The sequence below is a fragment of the Macaca nemestrina genome, chromosome 10, assembly GCF_043159975.1.
Source record: "Macaca nemestrina isolate mMacNem1 chromosome 10, mMacNem.hap1, whole genome shotgun sequence".
NCBI lineage: Eukaryota > Metazoa > Chordata > Mammalia > Primates > Cercopithecidae > Macaca > Macaca nemestrina.
Window position 1 is genome coordinate 20,927,974 of NC_092134.1, and position 18,404 is coordinate 20,946,377.

Genomic DNA, 18,404 nt, shown 5'->3' on the forward strand with positions numbered 1-18,404 from the left:
TTTTCTTTTTTGAGACAGGGTCTCCCCCACCCCGGTCACCCAGGTTGGAGTGCACTGGTGCCATCATAACTCACTGCAGCCTTGAACTCCTGGCCTCAGGCAGTCCTTCCACCTTGACCTCCCAAAGTTCTAGGATTACAGGCATGAGCCATCACCTGGCCTTCTATCATTTTAACCTACCCTGCCTCATTGTTGGAAAAGTGATTCCAGATCTTAGATGAGTTTCCAGGTTTTTGCCTTTCTTTCTTTTTCCTTTTCTTTTTCTTTCTTTCTTTTTTTTTTTTTTTTTTTTTAAGCAGATGAGGTCTTACTATGTTGCTCAGGCTGGAGTGCAGTGGCTGTTCACAGGCATGATCATAGCCCCTACAGCCTCAAACTCCTTGGCTCAAGCAGTCCTTCTGCCTCAGCCTCCCAAGTAGCTGGGAGTATAGGTGTATGTCACCCACCTAGCTTGCCATTCCTTTGTAATGTTTTTTTTTTTTTCTTCTTTTTTGGATGTCTTTTTCTTTCTTTGCCAATAATACTTGTTGTCTAATTATCAGTTCTTTCTCCTTTGCTAATTGAGCAGCTTCTAATTCAGCTTATCTTTGTTTTTCTCTAGCTTCTTGCTCCTTTCGTTTTGCTTTTGTGTTGTTTTTAAATTGTGAACTTTTTTTCATTTCAATTCAGTGATTTGCATATGTAGCTAAGCAAGGCAGTTACAGTGTTTGCATTGCTTTGGAAATTCTCGTTATTTTATTGGGCTAAAATATTAATAACAAGTTTCTAAAGGCAAAATTTGAGATAGAAGAAAGTATTTTTCCAGTTTGTAAGGGAAATAAATTGCGCTATGACCTTTCTTAATGTCAGTGCCAAAGACCTGGCAGAATTTTCTTTGCTTTTGTTCCAGGCCTCTTCCCACCCTGACTTTCTGGTCTACGGTGAACCAGGCACCTCTTTTGTCTGATAATCTGTTTCAGTGTGCTTGCTCCTAGAGTGCCCTCCTTTGTTGATTACAGTAGTCTGTTCATTTTGATTTAGTCAAATTTATGTGCATAAACTCTTTGCATTGTAAACTTAGTTTGATTCTTGAGATTTAGTTTGATCTTGAGAGCTGGTTCCTTTCTTAGTTGACAGAGATATAATGGTTTTATTATCCCCAGCTGCTGAAAATGGAGGTCTCCTGATAGTTGTATGTTTTGGCAAGAAAGCAATCTAATATGAATTGGATAAAACTATACCATGTCATACATTAAAATAATGGGTTAACACTATTAAGAATGGGGTATGAGGCCAGGCATGGTGGCTCAGGCCTGTAATCCCAGCACTTTGGGAGACCAAGGTGGGCGGATCACCTGAGATCAGGAGTTCGAGACCAGCCTGGCTAACATGGTGAAACCTCTTCTCTACTAAAAATACAAAAATTAGCTGGGCGTCGTGGCACACCCTTGTAATCCCAGCTACTAGGGAGGCTGAGGCAGAATTGCTTGAACCTGGGAGGTAGAGGTTGCAGTGAGCTAAGATCGGCCACTGCACTCCTGCCTGGATGACAGAGCAAGACTCCATCTTAAAAAAAAAGAATGGGGTATGCTTCAAAACCAAAGAACCATAAATAATCCATCACTTCTTAAATATATATAAATATATATATATATATATATTAGGTTTTGAAGAACAGAGATAAAACTTGATTCCATTTTTACTAGTACTCTACCTGGTAATAGGAGTTAGAAACTTTAACTTTTTTTTTTTTTTTTTTTGAGACAGAGTCTCACTCTGTCACCCAGGCTGGAGTACAGTGGCACAATCTTGGTGTACTGCAACCTCCACCTCCCGGGTTCAAGTGATTCTTCTGCCTCAGGCTCCTGAGGAGCTGGGACTACAGGCATGCACCACCACGCCTGGTTAATTTTTTTTGTATTTTTAGTAGAGATGGGGTTTCACCATGTGGGCCAGACTAGCCTCGAACTCCTGACCTTGTGATCTGCCTGTCTCAGCCTCCCAAAGTGCTGGGATTACAAGCTTGAGCCACTGTGCCCGGCCTAGAAACTTAACATTTATAATTCAAGATCATTTACTAAAGGTTTACGCTTCAATTTTCTTTCTTTATTTTGTAGTATTATTTTTTGAGACAGGGTCTCACTCTGTCACCCAGGCTGTAGTGCAGTGGCACCATCATGACTCACTGCAGCCTCTACTTCCTGGGTTTTAGCAATCCTCCCACCTTAGTCTCTCAAGGAGCCTCAACGACAGGTGCATACCACCAAGTCTGGCTGTTTTTTGTGTTTTTGGTAGAGACAGGCACCATGTTGCCCAGGCTACTTTCCAACTGCTGGGCTCAAGCTATCTACCCACCTCAGCCTCCCAAAGTGTTGGGATTACAGGCGTGAGCCACCACGCCTGGCTTTATGCTTCAATTTTCTAAAATAAATTATGGAGTTAATTTCTGACTTTCACACTTAACTATATTCTTTTATGATTTGGGCTCTTTCAATTAGGTCTAATCCCAGTTTTCACAGAAGCATTAACAGAAAAGCCAAAGGGGGAACAACTCCATCAGCAAATAAATGGCTTTACAGTACATGTTTTCCATTTGATTGTAATTAAAATAATTTTTGGCGTGGACTATTTTGGGATATCGTTAAGCATATGTTCTTCCTTAGATGACTTTGGTGAAAGTAATATTTACCCACTTCTCCATTGTCTTTTTCCTTAGATTTTAACCTTTGAGACCAAGAACCCGTCGGAATTAGCAGAACGTTTGCGCTCTGTTTGTGGGAATCAGAGCAATGCCTATGCCCGGCTGCTGGAATACCGCCTGAATGCCTTGCGAGGACTGTGGAATGCCCAGCGCCAGCTGGCCTTAGAAGAACAGCATGAAAGGGAAAGTTCAGGTGATGAGGAAACTTTGGCCCTGCTCAAACGCCAGGGCTTGTTGCAGCAACCTGAGCAAGCGCCCTTCACATCAAGGATGGGGCTCCTACTGGTCTTCCCCCTTATTCAGTCCCAGAGTAGAACAGACCCCTCTCTCTGTAACATAACTGCTGAGGTGCTATTGAACTGCCTTCGTGACTGCCAGCCTTTGAGCTTGACCAAGGAGCCTGCTGACTGTCTCAATGGAATTGAAACTTTGCTGTGCTCTTGGCTAGAGGAGACTTCTGACACAGGCCGACACATCCCACATAAGCAAAAAGAAAATGCTGCTGCTGCCCTGGTGGCTTTGGCTTGTGCCAGGTAAGGAAAATCGAATGTATCATTTGGTGACCCTGTGACTACTGCCACCTGTTTTGGGTGAATGAAGAAGAGGCCAAGTATATTTGACAGAAGTCTTAACATTTAGAAGTCCTTCTTTGTTTTCAGTATTGAATTTCACCACCTTGACAGTGCATGAGATGCTTTTGCCAAACTTGGCACCAGGTGCCTGAACTGGAACCCAAGTTCACGTTTTCCATTTCTGGTATACCATGATAACAGCTTAAACAGCAGAAAAGGGAGAATCAACCCTTGACATATCTAATCGTCCCTTAGACGGTTAGTGTTTTACATCAGGTAGTTAGCAGAGGATGTTATGTCTGCTTCTCCTAGGAGGATGGTCAAAAATTTATAGAGGTATTAATTTTCATGCTTGTCTATAAGAAGTACATCAGCAAGTTAGTGAGCTATTATTCACCTGGACTCCATCACAAAATTGGTCACAAACTATATTTTTGGACCTAATACTTGTTTTGATCACTTTAATTGGAAGATTTCTCAGTATATATCCAGATTTAATAGTAGTACATATGGCCGGACGTGGTGGCTCAGGCTTGTAATCCTAGCACTTTGGGAGGCTGAGGTGAGCAGATCACTTGAGGTTAGGAGTTCTAGACTGCCCTGGCCAACATGGTGAAACTCTGTCTCTACTAAAAATACAAAAATTAGCCGGGCACTGTGGTGGGCGCCTGTAATCCCAGCTACCTGGAGGCTGAGGCAGGAGAATCGTTTAAACCCAGGAAGTGGAGGTTGCAATGAGCCAAGTTGGCACCACTGCACCCTAACCTGGGCGACAGACCAAGACTCTGTCTTTTAAAAAAAAAAAAAAAAAGTAGTATGCTGTTCTTCATGTGCAAGTCATCAGCCCACTGTCAATAGGAAATATGCTTAGAGTTGCTTTTCTTTTTGCTTTTCTCTTTTTCTTTTTCTTTTCTTTTCTCTTCTCTTCTCTTCTCTTCTCTTCTCTTCTCTTCTCTTCTCTTCTCTTCTCTTCTCTTCTCTTCTCTTCTCTACTCTTCTCTTTTTTTTGAGACAGTCTCACTCTGTCACCCAGGCTGGAGTGCAGTGGCATGATCTTGGCTCACTGCAACTTCCAACTTCCGGATTCAAGTGATTCTCCTGCCTCAGCCTCCCGAGTAGCTGGGATTACAGGTGCCCAACTAAATTTTTTGTATTTTTAGTAGAGATGGGGTTTCATCATGTTGGCCAGACTGGTCTCAAATTTCTGACCTGAGGTGATCCGCCCACCTCAGCCTCCGAAAGTACTGGGATACAGGCATGAGCCACTGTGCCTGGCCTATTTTCTTTTTTTATTTTTTTTTGAGATGGAGTGTTGCTCTCAAAGACTAGGCTGAAGTACAGTGATATGATCTGAGCTCACTGTAACTTCTGCCTCCCTGGCTCAAGTGATCCTCCCACCTCAGCCTCCCGAGTAGCTGGGACTACAGGCACCTGCCACCATGGCTGGCTAATTTTGTGTATCTTTGGTAGAGACAGGATTTCCCTTTGTTGCCCAGGCTGCTCTCAAACTCCTGAGCTTAAGCAGTCTGCTGGCCTTGGCGGGATTACAGGCATGAGCCACCCCGCCAGGCCTGGAGTTGCTTTTCTAGGAATATACATTCTTCTACCCAGTGACCCATATGATCACTGGCATCTGTTTGTGAGAAAGAAGTTTCACTACCTTTGTTTTCCTCTAGACTAATTGCCTAGAGAACAGTTAGGACCACAGCCTGACAGATTAGTGTCACTATTCTGTCTGTCTTCCATAGAATTTTTTCCTTGGTTGGGATCTTCTTTCTTTTAGCCAAACATTTGTGGGAGAATTTTTCTTGAATAATTATGAAGTTCTTAGTTATAAGTCTTCTTCCCCTGTTTTTCTCTTTATAGTTTCAAAGTAGACCTTCAAATGATTGAATCTCAAGGGCTTTTTTTAAGGCAAAATGGCACCAGTATTTATTGTAAGTTTCTTTGCTCTGAGCAAGCTGTCATAGCCTAGTTTTAGATCCCCTGAAACTGTGGTTTGTGAATCCTGACATGTGCTTAATTTAAGTCATTGTGTGGTACTGAAATAAGTTTCCTTGTAAAGACTTTATATTGGATTGATTTATTTTCTGCATATGCAGAGACAATTTCAAGTCCGAGATCTGTTATCAATGTGAAAATTCCATTTGAGAAAATTTGCTTTTAGACAGTACTATCTTTAGACAGATTTAGGATGTTAGGAATAATTATCAACTCTTTAGTTTCAAACAGTTTAAGTTATTAATCGTTGGTTCATAAAACTCACATTTTTATTATGTACCCAAATTCAGTCTATACCAAAGATAGTTATTGAAATTACTTCCTGTACTTGAGATTCTAAATTTCATTCAGCAGAAATGTTGAAATGGACGTTTTTATTTATTTATTCTTCTTGTGTGTTTTTTTTTTTTTAACATGGTTCCTACATTTTATTGCTAATACATTGTTCTGGACTTCAGAAGTCATGTGCTTTTCAGTGTTAGATCATCTTACTAAAGTTATTAGTGGCATATTATTGAATTTTTTGGTTGATGCTCTCAAAGACAGAGTAACCATTCCCCAAAATTATTATGAAGATGTTTATTCATTCAACCAACTAACATTTATTGAACATTTCTGATGTGCGGGAATCTTGTCCAGTCTTAGGGATGTAGTGATTCTAGGTTTCTTACCTCACAGAGCTTGTGGTTGAATGGACTCAGGGTGAGTCATTCTGCAAAATCTTATTGCTTACTTACTGCATGGAAGGCATTCTCTTGGTGGTAGGGATACCGTGGAGAGCAGTTAGACCGTGCCTAATATTGCAGAGTTTACGTAAGAGTGAGGGAGGCAGACCGTGAGCAACAAATATAGGTAAAAGATCATTGTAGAGAGGAATATTCACTATATGAAAAGACAAAGAGATAATTTGATAGAGAATGACTGTGGAGGTAGGGAGCAGCATTAGCTGGAGATGCCAGGGAAGGCCTTACTGAAGAGGTAACACTTGGCACTGGATGATGAGAAACAGCCAGCAGCAGAGAGTTCCACGTAAATGGAGTGGCGAGTGACAAAACTGACATTCTTCTTGTGCTTGGGGTAGCTGAGGGGACAGCACAGTGGGCAGGGTTTCTGGAACGTGATGGTAGAAGGAGAGGGGCAGGAGATGAGGTTGGCAGGACCCAGATCACATAGGGGCTTGTGATCCATGGAAGGACTTTACATTTTACTCTTAAAATCTGATCGAAGGCTGGGTATGGTGGCTCATGTCTATAATTTCAGCACTTTGGGAGGCTGAAGCAAGAAGATCTCTTGAGGCCAGGAGTTCGAGACCAGTCTAGGCAATGTAATGAGACCCTGTCTCTTTTTTTTTTTTTTTTTTTAAAGACATGGTCTCATTCTGTTGCCCGAGCTGGAGTGCAGTGGTGTGATCATAGGTCACTGCAACCTTGAACTTCTGGGTTCAAGCAATCCTCCTGCCTCAGCCTCCCAAAGTTCTGGGATTGCAGGTGTGAGTCACTGCACCCAGCCAGACCCTGTCTCTTTTAAAAAAACAAATCTGATTGCATCTGGCAGGTAGTAATTCCTTGGAGTTGGTTAATAGTTCTAAACTTTCCAAATGTTAAAGGTTTTGCTTTTTTATTTTAAACCTCACTGTTCCCCAGGGAAGTGTCCCTGTTGGGCAGATGAAGAAGCAAAAATCCATAGGAGTTAGGTGACGGGACTGAGATTGTGCAACTGGTGAGTGGCAGAGCCAGGTTTTAGAACCCATGTGTCCCGATTCCAACTTGTTTTTCTACTCTATCTGCTGCCTCCTTGCCTTCTATTAATGCTATTCTTTGATTTTTATTCTCTGAAACTAGAGATAGCGAGAGGGGCAATTAAGAGGAGGACTCTAGGCCTACTTGGTTCTGCATTAGGTATTCCATTTCTATTGGTGTTTAGGCATGTGATACCCAGCAATTAAAACCTTGGCTAAGAGACTAAGGCAGCAAGTTGAAGTCAGCCCATCTGATACAGGCGATCATTTAGTTCAGGAAGTGTTCTTGTGGTGATTTGTACTGGGATTGCGGCCAGGTAAGTCTGTGCATCTTAAAAGCACCTTCTTTTAGATCTTGCTGACCATATGACAGACTTCCTAGAGCCTTGAGTCTTGGAAACCACAAGGAATTCTGGTAATGGTGAGCCCTGTTGCAAGTATTACAACTATGTGCAGTCAGAGGGATGCAGAAGGAGCATCTCTCAGCACAAAGCATTATTTATTTGAATATATTCCTTCTGGTCATATTTAATGTGATATTTATTTGAATATATTCCTTCTGGTCATATTTAATGTGATGGAGTTTAGTGAGCTGTTTTTCAAAATGAATGAACTTAGCAAAGATTTGAAAATCAAGTCTGGAAATACTGTTAGACTCTATGATCCTCCAGAGGGTGATTTGGTGATAGAGTAACCAAGCATAATAGCCACAAGTTCTCTGTGCTCGAGCCTTATGGTTTTGAACTTTTATGTTAGGGGAAAATTGTTTACTTTTCCAAATGCAAGGAGAACTCCTTCATAATTGGCATAGTGTTGTTTTCATTGTATCTTTGTGTATGAACCAATGGTGATAGTTAATAATCAAGTATATTTTGTACAGCACATCATCTGACCAGCAGAAGCAGAGAGACACATTTTGAAACTTTTCCATGTGGTTAATTAAATTAGCATTAATGACCTAAATTATTTGACTTTAAATTTTGATGATTTACTGTTCTTTCCTTTTATTTTTAGGGGATCATTGAAAACTTTCGTCCATACAGTCCATCTATTACAGAAACAGACGGATCTAGGGTCCCTGCCTGTAGCTGACGTGCTATATAGGTAAGCTGTCATTTTGTATCCTTATCCTCCTTCCAAACTAGGCAGATTTGTGCCAAATGCTTCCTTTATTAAGTAGATTGCTAAACTCTTATCAATTAGTGATTGATTTTTAAATCAGTATAGACTCATGTTTACCTTCTTAAGTAAGAATTTTATTTTTTATCTTTCCTTTTTGGAAAGTTTTTAGAGCATGTTATTTTTCATTATTTTTTAGTTCAATGTCTTTAAAAATGCCATAGCTGGTGGGACACGATAACTCATGAGTGTGGTGGTACGTGCTTGTGGTCCCAGCTATTAGGGAGGCTGAAGCAGGAGGATTGCTTGAGGCTATGAGGCAGAAGTTACAGTGAGCCGAGATCACACCACTGCACTCCAGCCTGGGTGACAGGGCAAGACTCTGTTTCAAAAAATAAAAATCCAATAGCTTATAATGAATTCTGATGTAAATTTTGAGATGATAATATATTAAGGTATAAAGAAGAAAGTGAAAATCATTCATAATCTCATTACCCAAAGATAACTACTCATAACGTTTTGGTACATATGCTTCCTAATTCATAACCCACTCTGTCTCTCTCTCACACACAAAAATACACATAAAATAGTACACTTTACACACAGGTATAATTTTATTGTAACATTTTTATAAACACAGCTCCGTAATTTTTTAATTTAAAAATATTGTAGCTGGGTGTGATGGCTCATGCCTGTAATCTCAGCACTTTGGGAGGTCGAGGCGGGAGGATCACTTAAGGTCAAGAGTTCAAGACCAGCCTGCCAACATGGCAAAACCCCATCTCTACTAAAAATACAAAAAACTAGCCAGGCGTGGTGGCGGGTGCCTATAATCCCAGCTACTCAGGAGGCTGAGGCAGGAGAATGGCATGAACCTGGGACGCGGAGCTTGCAGTGAGCCAAAATCATACCACTGCACTCCAGCCTGGGTGACAAAGCAAGACTCCGTCTCAAAAAAACAAAAAAACAAAAATTAGCCGGGCATGGTGGTGGGTGCCTGTGGTCCCATCTACACGGGAGGCTGAGGCAGGAGAATTGCTTGAACCCAGGAGGCAGAGGTTGCAGTGAGCTGAGATCGCACCACTGCACTCCAGCCTGGGTGACAGAGCGAGACTCTGTCTAAAAAAAAGAAAAATAAAAAATAAAAATACTGTGAATATCTTTTTTGAATAATATTTCTATAAAATATTATACATCTTAGTTTTAAGATTTTGGTTTCTACTCTTTGGGGTAACAGGTATACTTCTTGCTGAAATGGATTGTCTCAGTGTCTTTGTGATTTTCTTTCTGTCCCATATAGGCTGTTGCTTTTGGAAGGGGGGCCTGGATCTCCCTCCTGTTTGCTTGGGGGCAAACACATAGTATCATGGGGTTATGAAGACATGTTGCCTGCGCCAGATAGCAACACTGGCTCCAGTTCTGAAAATAAAGGTAATGTAAAAGTTTTTGTCCTGTGATTAATAGTAAGATGTAAATAAAGTGGTTTTAGATCACTGTAGCAAATGACTGGGATATAACTTTGTGTGTTCCTTTTAATTAAGAGCTCAAGATTTCTATTCAGTATGTTCATTGCCTGCTTTATCAGTAAAAGTATAAAAGCTGATACTGGTGATGTAAGAAAATGGATAGGTTTTATTATCACAAGGAAAAGGTATCATCCATACACTCTTGCCAAGGAGCCATGAATTACTTAAATTGACTACTGGATATTTGAGTTTGGGTATGATAGCCTTAAGTTGAACTTTCTTGTCTGCTAATAGAATATCAGGTCTTACTGCTTGATAATATTTCCTTTAGTAATTTTTCTGTGTGTTAATGAGCTCTCCTGTTCTAAAAGCAAAAAATGAAGAGGTTCAAGGGAGCATGCATTGTTAACATCTCCTTTAAACAAGTAGGCTAGGTTAAAATGTTTTTACAGAGCTTTACAATATTACATGTCAGTTTCTTACATTATCTCAACAAATGGCAGAAGCTGTCTTAACTGGCTTGCCAGATGGGTTAGACCTCTCCATTCACTCAATAAAATGTCTAGGCTGCTGCCCTGCCGTGGTCCACTGAACCCACAGGGCTGGTCAGCTCTGCTCCCACCAGCGGAGTTGCAGGCTTGCTCCCAAACCAGTTTGTTAATTGTAACTGGTACTTACTGTTGTGATAATATCATTAAATCTTACATAACTGATGAAATAGGAATGAAAAAAAAAAAGGAAATAGTTGCCATTAAGAAGTTGAATGTTTTAGAAAGACTCCACGAAGTGAGTCTCTAAGAAACTGGCGTTCATCAGGTGTGGGATTGAGAGTCTGTTCCTCCCTCCCTTTCATTTCCCACCCTCCATGGGGCAGCCTTCCGGGGCAACCCCACCAGCACAGAGGAGAATCTAAGCGGCAGGCCCCCTCGCATCTCTCAGCCCAGGGCTTGTGCCTTTCCATGGTCTACTATTTCTTCTAAACAGGCATGCGAGTGTGTGGAGAAGAAGAGGCAAGGCTTTTAGGTATGATTTATTTCCTTCACTGACTCAACCAGAGTCAACAGGAGAGGGAGATGCCTGCAGTACCCAAGAAGTTCTCAGACATTATAGGCTCCAACTTCTTAACACAGAAAACTTCTTTCTTGATTTTCTCCTTTTAAAAAACTCCATTTGGTATCTTCCTGGGTGTAGTTTCTCACTGAGGAGGATGGTATTAAGCTGGTCTGTTTGCTTTCATTTTCCTGAACCTTTGGTTTTGCATCTAGGGAGAGAATGGTTTTCTTTTTTTTCTCTCTCTTTTTTTTCTTTTCTTGTTTTTCTTTTTTTTTCGAGATGGGGTCTTGCTCTATTGCCCAAGTTGGAGTGCAGTGGTGCAATCACAACTGCAGCCTCGGCTTTCCAGGCTCAAGCCATCCTTCCACCTTAGCCTTCTAGGTAGCTGGGACCACAGGCACACACCAACAGGCCTGGATTATTTATTTCTTTGTTTGTTTGTTTGTTTGTTTATGTAGAGACTAGGATCTCACTTTGTTGCCCAAGCTGGTCTTTAACTCCTAGGCTCAAGCCATCCTCCCATCACCTCTGCTTCCTGAAGTGCCAGGATTACAGGTGCGAGCCACGGCACCTGGCCTGTTTTTCTTATAATAGTTTTTAGACTAATTTACGTAATTTTTTTTTTTTTTTTGAGATGGAGGTTCGCTCTCGTCGCCCAGGCTAGAGTGCAATGGCGCGATCTTGGCTCACTACAACCCCTGCCTCCCAGGTTCAAGCGATTCTCCTGCCTCAGCCTCCATGGTAGCTGGGATTACAAGTGCCCACCACCATGCCTGGCTAATTTGTGTGTTTTTAGTAGAGATGGGGTTTCGCCATGTTGGCCAGACTGGTCTTGAACTCCTGACTTCAGGTGATCTGCCTGCCTTGGCCTCCCAAAGTGTTGGGATTACAGACATGAGCCACCGTGCCCAGCTGCAATGTAACTTGTAATATTGGAACATTCTACATTTGACTGAAGTTGAGAGAACACTATAATAAGCCCTGTGTACTCATTACTCAGCTTCAACAAGTATCTACTCCTGGCCAATCTTGTTTTGTTTGTCCTTTTCACTTCTGCCCCTCGACAGAGCCATACCCAGAAGGCCTTGGGCCTTAATCTAAAGATTGAGGAATAAATGTAGTCTATGAGCTTTAAATTACAATGTTTAAGGTGTGAAATTAGTGTTTTAAAAATGGTTACCCACTTTAACGAATTTTTTTATTGAGGAACCAATAGGTACAGGTCCCAGTTGTCTCAGATTAGTAGACTGAATTTTTAAGCTAATAGCATTTTTAGTACTAATTTGATGGTGTGACATTGCATTTCCTCCAGCTAAAATGGCATGCTTCAGGTGGAAAGACCCCACTTAAACATAGTGAGCAGAATGATTATGAAATTAAACACTGAAGGTTTTATCCATAAGCTCTATTTTAAGGCAAATTCTTTGGAATATGAGTTACTAAACCAATTACTATCATACAGAGAGATACTGTTTTAGATTGAGGAAGACAGAGCTAAGGGGAAACATATTGCTGTTTTAAAATAGAAAAGATATTAAACTTTTGTGCTGCGTCCCTCCAGAGACTAAAATTAGGATCTCTGAATGGAAAATCTACAGAAGCAGATTTTAATTTAGTGTATATCATTAGTATATTAACACAATTTCATTTGCCATTTATGGAATACTGGCTTTGCATCAGAGAGCAGTATAGATGTATTTACCTCTATTATCTCATCTGGCCATCACTGTAACCCTTGAGGTACTTATTATTATCCACATCTTACAGATGAAGAAACTGATGTTCAAAGAGATTCAGAGTCACTTACTGAGCTCATAAGAGCTCATGCCTCTCTTACTATGCAATTACTAATAAAAGTGTTGTACTGTATTCTTAGTCATTTCAAATTAGAATTAGGATTAGTCATTTCAAATTAGAATTAGGAATGACTTGACTCAGTACAAGCTTTTCAAAAAAAAAAAGAAAGAAAAACATTTGGTGGGCTAAACCACATTCCCCTGCTGGTAACTATCTGACCTTATTTTGGTCCGTGGTCCACATGCATTTTGGATGTTTGATTTGGGGGTTCAAGCCATCTTCCCTGAAAGTCACACTGAAGCTCTTATTTTAGAAGTGAGAGGTAATCTTTCATTTAACCTCCTAATGGCTTTTTCATTAGAAAAAGCATGTTTATAATTCCAATTGAAAAAACATATATATAATTTACCTGTGAAAAAACGATTTCAGATGCTGACTTGGGACGCTGTCTCACGGCAGACGGTCTTTACCTGTATACTACTAACTCAGTTGGAAGAGGAGTAAGCAAATTGGGGTCTGGATTACATGGTACTCTCAGGTCAGTTGCATGGAACTTCCTAAATGATTGGGCTGGAACATTTTCCTCTTTACATAAATCTCTGAAGAAGACACTGGGGGTAAATTCCGACTCCCCATAGACTAGTAACTAAATAACAAGTCTGAACTAATTCAAATAATTCCAATCTTCTCTTATTGCCACCTTTCCCCATCTTGTTCTGTTAATGCATTTTAGCCTTGTTTTGGCCCAGAAGAGTTTGGTAGCCCTAAGATCATTGTTTCCAGCCAGAAAGTCCTCTGTGATCAGTATTTTTGTAACAATATCAGTGACTTCTCCATGTTGATAAGTGGACATTTTTCTACTTAAGTCTCTTTGAACTTAGGTTTGACATTGGATTGGCAAGTGATTTTCAGTTGGGATATAAGATCTATAAACTGTTGCCAAAAGAAACTGCAGTTTGAGAGCCTTGTATACATTTAGATCTTTTCCCCCAACTTTTTCTCCCCTCTAAGTTATTGTGGAAAGTCAATATTTGCTATCGTTTTGCAGTCCTCAAATTGATGTAATACATTCACTTTCCTTCAGATGTTCTACATACTTAATCATTTTTTAAAATTAGGTCAAAAATGTTGTTTGTGTCTGTTGTAGCTTGTGTGAGGTTCCGACATAGCCGGGTGATTCAGCCTGTGCTCCGTTTCCTTCCACAGAGGCTTTGTGTACTGCCGGAATGAGGAGTTGGAACCAGGATGGGTGGCTTTTGGCAGTGGCAGTCTTCTCCACCGGCCTGTCTCTTTCGATAATAAACCTCACTCCCTTTTCCAGGTCATTGACCAGAACACCCTTCAGGTAAACAGAAAACCAAGGCATTTAAAAAATATATATATTTTAGAGGCAATAAAGTTCGTTCCTGACATCATCAGAAGTAATAATAATACAGTTGGTATATTTTCCTCCCAGAGTGGCATCCTTTTAATTGTTATAGTTTGGGCATTCTGCTTTTTATTTAATGTCTTAGACTTTTCCCATATGAACTGAGTGAATGTGTTCTCTAAGGTTCTACAGCCTACAACAAACTTTTTTTTATAATTAAGAAAAAATTCTAAACAGTCAAAGATGGTATAAATACTAGCTTTTTTTTTTTTTTTTTTCTTTTTTTGAACGAGATCTATTTTGGGAAGGCATCATTTCCTTATTCAATTTGTTCTAAACAGCCTCTCTGTGGGAAAGGGAGCTTTGAAATGAGTATAGAGTAAAATAATTGTGTGCTAGGGATTGAGAGCTTGGCTTTAGTGCTCTTGTAAGCACTCTGCTATGGCACTTGCTATCTTACACTGCAGTTACCTGCTTTTCTGTCAGACTTCACTGACCATGCACACCTTTAGGTATGGACCCTGTCCTACTCATCTGTATATCCCTAGAACATAACACAGTACCTGACATTTGACTGATAATAACAACAATGATGGTAACTACCATTCCTCAGTATCTCCTATTTGCTAGGCCCTGGCCTAGGCAATTTACCTACTCTTCCTCTTCCTACCTGTGAGGCATTACTATGTAGGTTTATCTTACAGATAAGGCAACTGAGTCTAGGCACCTAGTAAGCATTCAGTAAATGTTTATTGTTGAGTGAAAGAATACAGCTCAGAGAGGTTAAGTAACTTGCCTAAGGCCATACAGCCAATAGTAGCAGCACCAGAACTTGAACCTTTGGTTCTCTGCCCAGGAGTTTGAACTCTTTACACTGCAACTTTCTGCCTTTCAAACAAAGTTGGATTAAATGATTAGAGGTGGCATCTGTGGAGTGCTCAGAGAGTAGTCATATCTAGAAATTAAGTGTAATGTTACATTTCTTCTTGTCACTCAACTGCCTGTCCTAGAGAACAGGGACTGAGTCTTGTTCACCACTGTCATCTCCAGAGCACAATAGTAGGTGCTCAATAATTGTTGGATGAATAAAATGAACAAATTAACAAATAGATGCCCAATTAACCTAATTTCTTGTCACAAGTACAGTCAGATGAGAATGTCTCATACTCATTTGAAATAGAAGTTATAAGACTGGAAGTTAAACAGATGTTAAATCTCAGAACATGGTTTACATTTGAAGTAATTCCGGGTTCCTCAGTGTTGTTGCAGAAACTTTGACACTGTCCAGGAAAGCAGGGCTGTAGGTCACAAACTAGATATGTGCATTGGAATGGAGCACTTTGGGGATAACACAGGCCAATTAGTAGCTGTCAACTTTCTAGTCTTCCTGGCACTGTAGGTTCAAAGTATGGTTACATCAACTAAATGAGTTTTTACTTTTGAGCTAGACAAAACAGGTCTGGAAAAAAGTTCATGTGAAATCACTTGAGGGGTCAGAGATAGCCATGGGAAAACTAGTGCCCCCTCCCAAAGTAATGGGGAATTGAACACTGTTCTTCTGTTCTCTGAAGGCATCTGACCTTCTCTAATTATTTTTATTTTGAGTTTCTCAGCTCTTCTATTTCTGGATTTTTTTTTTTTTTAAACCTAGCCAGCAGGTTTTTGTGGTCCTAATGTTCCATCATTTTAAGTGCTTATCTTTGGCAGTAAAAATTAGTATGTAGCTACACATTTAACGTGAAATGATGCAAAGCTTATTCATTATGCTGAAACAGAAGGATGTTTAATATTAGAAACACGTGCCTTCATGTTTAATATACAGAATTGGTGTTTCTTTTTTCTTCCTGATGGACTTGGTGCATTTCAGTAAGCCCTTCTGTGCTAAGTTAGGATCTGTCGTGGTCCTTTATATTTTTTACTTTGTTTCTCCTTCTCCCTCTTCTCAGCTTTTCCTCTTGGCTTTCTTTTGCTGTCTTTTTTTCCTTCTTTCCATATTCATTAAATAACTTTGAGTTAGGCTTTCCATTAGGTACTGGAGATATAGAGGTGAACAAGACACAGTTCTTGTCCTTTAAATAAAATTATCTTAATTTCATTTACTAAAGAAATTTCAGAAAGTACTGCTTCTCTAAAACTTTGTTTTTAATAAGTGTTAGATACAACACATATGCATAACAGATTCAAAGTGTTTAGTAAATACTTTTTCCTATTAAAAAATAATTTGAATTAATCCCAAGAACCTTTTCATCTGCATTGCCCATTGTATGAACTTTCATATTTTTGCTATGTAATTTGTGTATATTATTCTTAGAGATAAATATCCATTCTATTTTGACCAGAAAGCCTAGTGAATTCTCACCTTGGACATAATGGCATTCATGATGAGCTGATAGGATTAATCAGAATTTATAAGTGGCTCTAATGGAGATTTCCTCCCTTTCATGCCCAGGTGTGCCAGGTGGTGCCAATGCCAGCCAATCACCTCCCCATTGGCAGCACCATGAGCACTGTGCACCTGTCTTCAGATGGCACTTACTTCTATTGGATCTGGTCTCCTGCCAGCCTGAATGAGAAAACACCAAAGGGACATTCTGTCTTCATGGACATTTTTGAACTTGTGGTAAGTTTGAACTTTCTCGCTTGTGTCTTTGCAGAAACATTTCTGTTTGCTTTCTTTTTATATTGGTGTGCAAAGGGCCTAAGAACCTTGCAGCATGTATAGTGTGTTCAGTGTTTCCTTAAAATTGATTTTTCTCTTAGATGCCTTTGAAGGTTTCTTTGTTTGGAGTCATATGACGTAAGTAGAGCCAAACTTTCTGAAGGTTAATCTGGTGACTGGAGATAACATTATTTAATGTGTAGACAGCAGGGTATTTAAGTAGAAATGCTCACGGGCTGTTGGAAATGTGGGACAACATTAGAGTAGCAAGAATGGGTCACAGATAGAAATTGGGAGTCTCTCAGAGAGATAACAACATTGTGACGTGTCATTTACCTTTTGGATATTAGCCAAATGCTCACTGAGAGCCAAGTGTGTTCTATCTAGTTGGTGGGAGTACAGGGTGGGCAGGGTTCTTGCCCAAATGTGATGTGTATTCAGGCCCCAGAGTTGGGTGGGTTGGGGTGATGGTGGTGGAGAGACATAAAGATTAACCATAAACAAGTGAGCAAATAAATGCACAAGATAATCCTAGTTAGTGAAGGAAAAGTAGTCGTGTACCAGATGAAGAGGCTGGGGAGTAGGTGAGGGAAGAACATTTCAGGAAGAGGAGACCACACATGCAAAGTGTCTGTGGCAGGAGCCAGCATGTTTTAGGGAGAAAAAGTGGGCCAGAGTGGCTGGAATGCAGAGAGAGGAGGAGGGCTTGGGGTAAGGAGCAGCTGGTAGCCACGGCACTTTAGATCCACACCATCCTGCACAGTGGCCGCTAGCCATACGTTGCTATTTAAATTTCATTTGAAATTTAATAAAATTAAAACTGGAGTGGCTTAGCTCTATTAGCCACAGTTCAAGTGCTCAGTAGCCATATGGCTAGTGGCTTCTTCGTTAAACAGCAAAGATATAGACCATTGCCATCATGAAGAATGTTCTATTGGACAGAGCTGGTCTAGGTAGTATTTGTAGAGACTTACAAAAGAACAAATTGCCCCAAGCCAGGTCTGTGACAAAACTTTTTTTCATGAGATAATTTACAGTCTCCTTTTGGGAAGAAATTAGCATTCCTTTAAAAAAAAAAAAAAAAAAAACCAAAGCAATTTTCTAATAAATTATAACAGGATTAAAACATGTTCTGGGAAACCAGTCATCCAACCCAACAGCAGACTATCAGTCAGGAGTCTTGTAACCTTTAACTGTGCATGTTCTTTTCCTAGTGAATCTCACAGTGTCCTCTAACCATTATCTTATAAAATGTCCCTGCCAGAGAGAATCTTTGAATTGGTCTGCTAGAGATTGAACATGTGTTCGTAATTGTCAGAAAAGCTTTTTTTTTTTTTTCAAATTGGTTTTTAAACAGACTTACCAGCTGTTTAAGGAATTTTCATTTAGGTCTTGGCTGAGCACAGTGGCTCATGCCTGTAATCCCAGTGCTTGGGAGGCTGAGATGGAAGGATCTCTTGAGCCCAGGAGTTTTAAAAAGGGAGCTGGAACTTAAAGTGGCAGTGTTTGTCTGAGATGACGGTGCTCTGGTACACCTCATCCTCCCACCTCAGCCTCCCAAGTAGCTGGGACTTCGCTGTGCATGACCACACCCAGCTAATTTTTGTGTTTTTTTGTAGAGACAGGGTTTCACCATGTTGCTTGGGCTGGCTTCGAACTCCTGAGCTCAAGTGATCAGCATGCCTCAGCCTCCCAAAGTGCTAGGATAACAGGCCTGAGCCACCACACCTGGCCTCCCTCTTTCTTTTCTGATTCCACCTAGCATATTGATTTCCTTTGTTTTAGTTTTTCTTTTAGTTATCTTTGTAATTTACAGTTAAACCTTTATTTCTTGTTCATGAACTCTAGGCAGTATCTCTTATCCCCCTACTTTAGAAGATAAGATGGAGAGTGTAGTGCCCTTTCTCATACTTCTTTGTGGAGAAAGCCAAGTATACATTTAGGGGAATA

At 40.3% G+C, this 18,404-nt stretch overlaps 1 protein-coding gene across 7 annotated transcripts in view; it reads left to right on the forward strand.

The window, feature by feature from the left end:
* Positions 1 to 18,404, forward strand: part of LOC105493730 (HECT domain E3 ubiquitin protein ligase 4) — a 226,418-nt gene that overhangs the window by 62,112 nt on the left and 145,902 nt on the right. For all 7 annotated transcript variants that reach the window (XM_071071035.1, XM_071071036.1, XM_071071040.1 and 4 more), the window contains exons 2-7: positions 2,696 to 3,213; positions 8,006 to 8,095; positions 9,411 to 9,541; positions 12,856 to 12,964; positions 13,633 to 13,771; positions 16,245 to 16,415. In XM_071071035.1, coding sequence (XP_070927136.1) covers positions 2,696 to 3,213; positions 8,006 to 8,095; positions 9,411 to 9,541; positions 12,856 to 12,964; positions 13,633 to 13,771; positions 16,245 to 16,415 — 1,158 coding nt within the window. The remainder of the gene's footprint in view (positions 1 to 2,695; positions 3,214 to 8,005; positions 8,096 to 9,410; positions 9,542 to 12,855; positions 12,965 to 13,632; positions 13,772 to 16,244; positions 16,416 to 18,404) is intronic.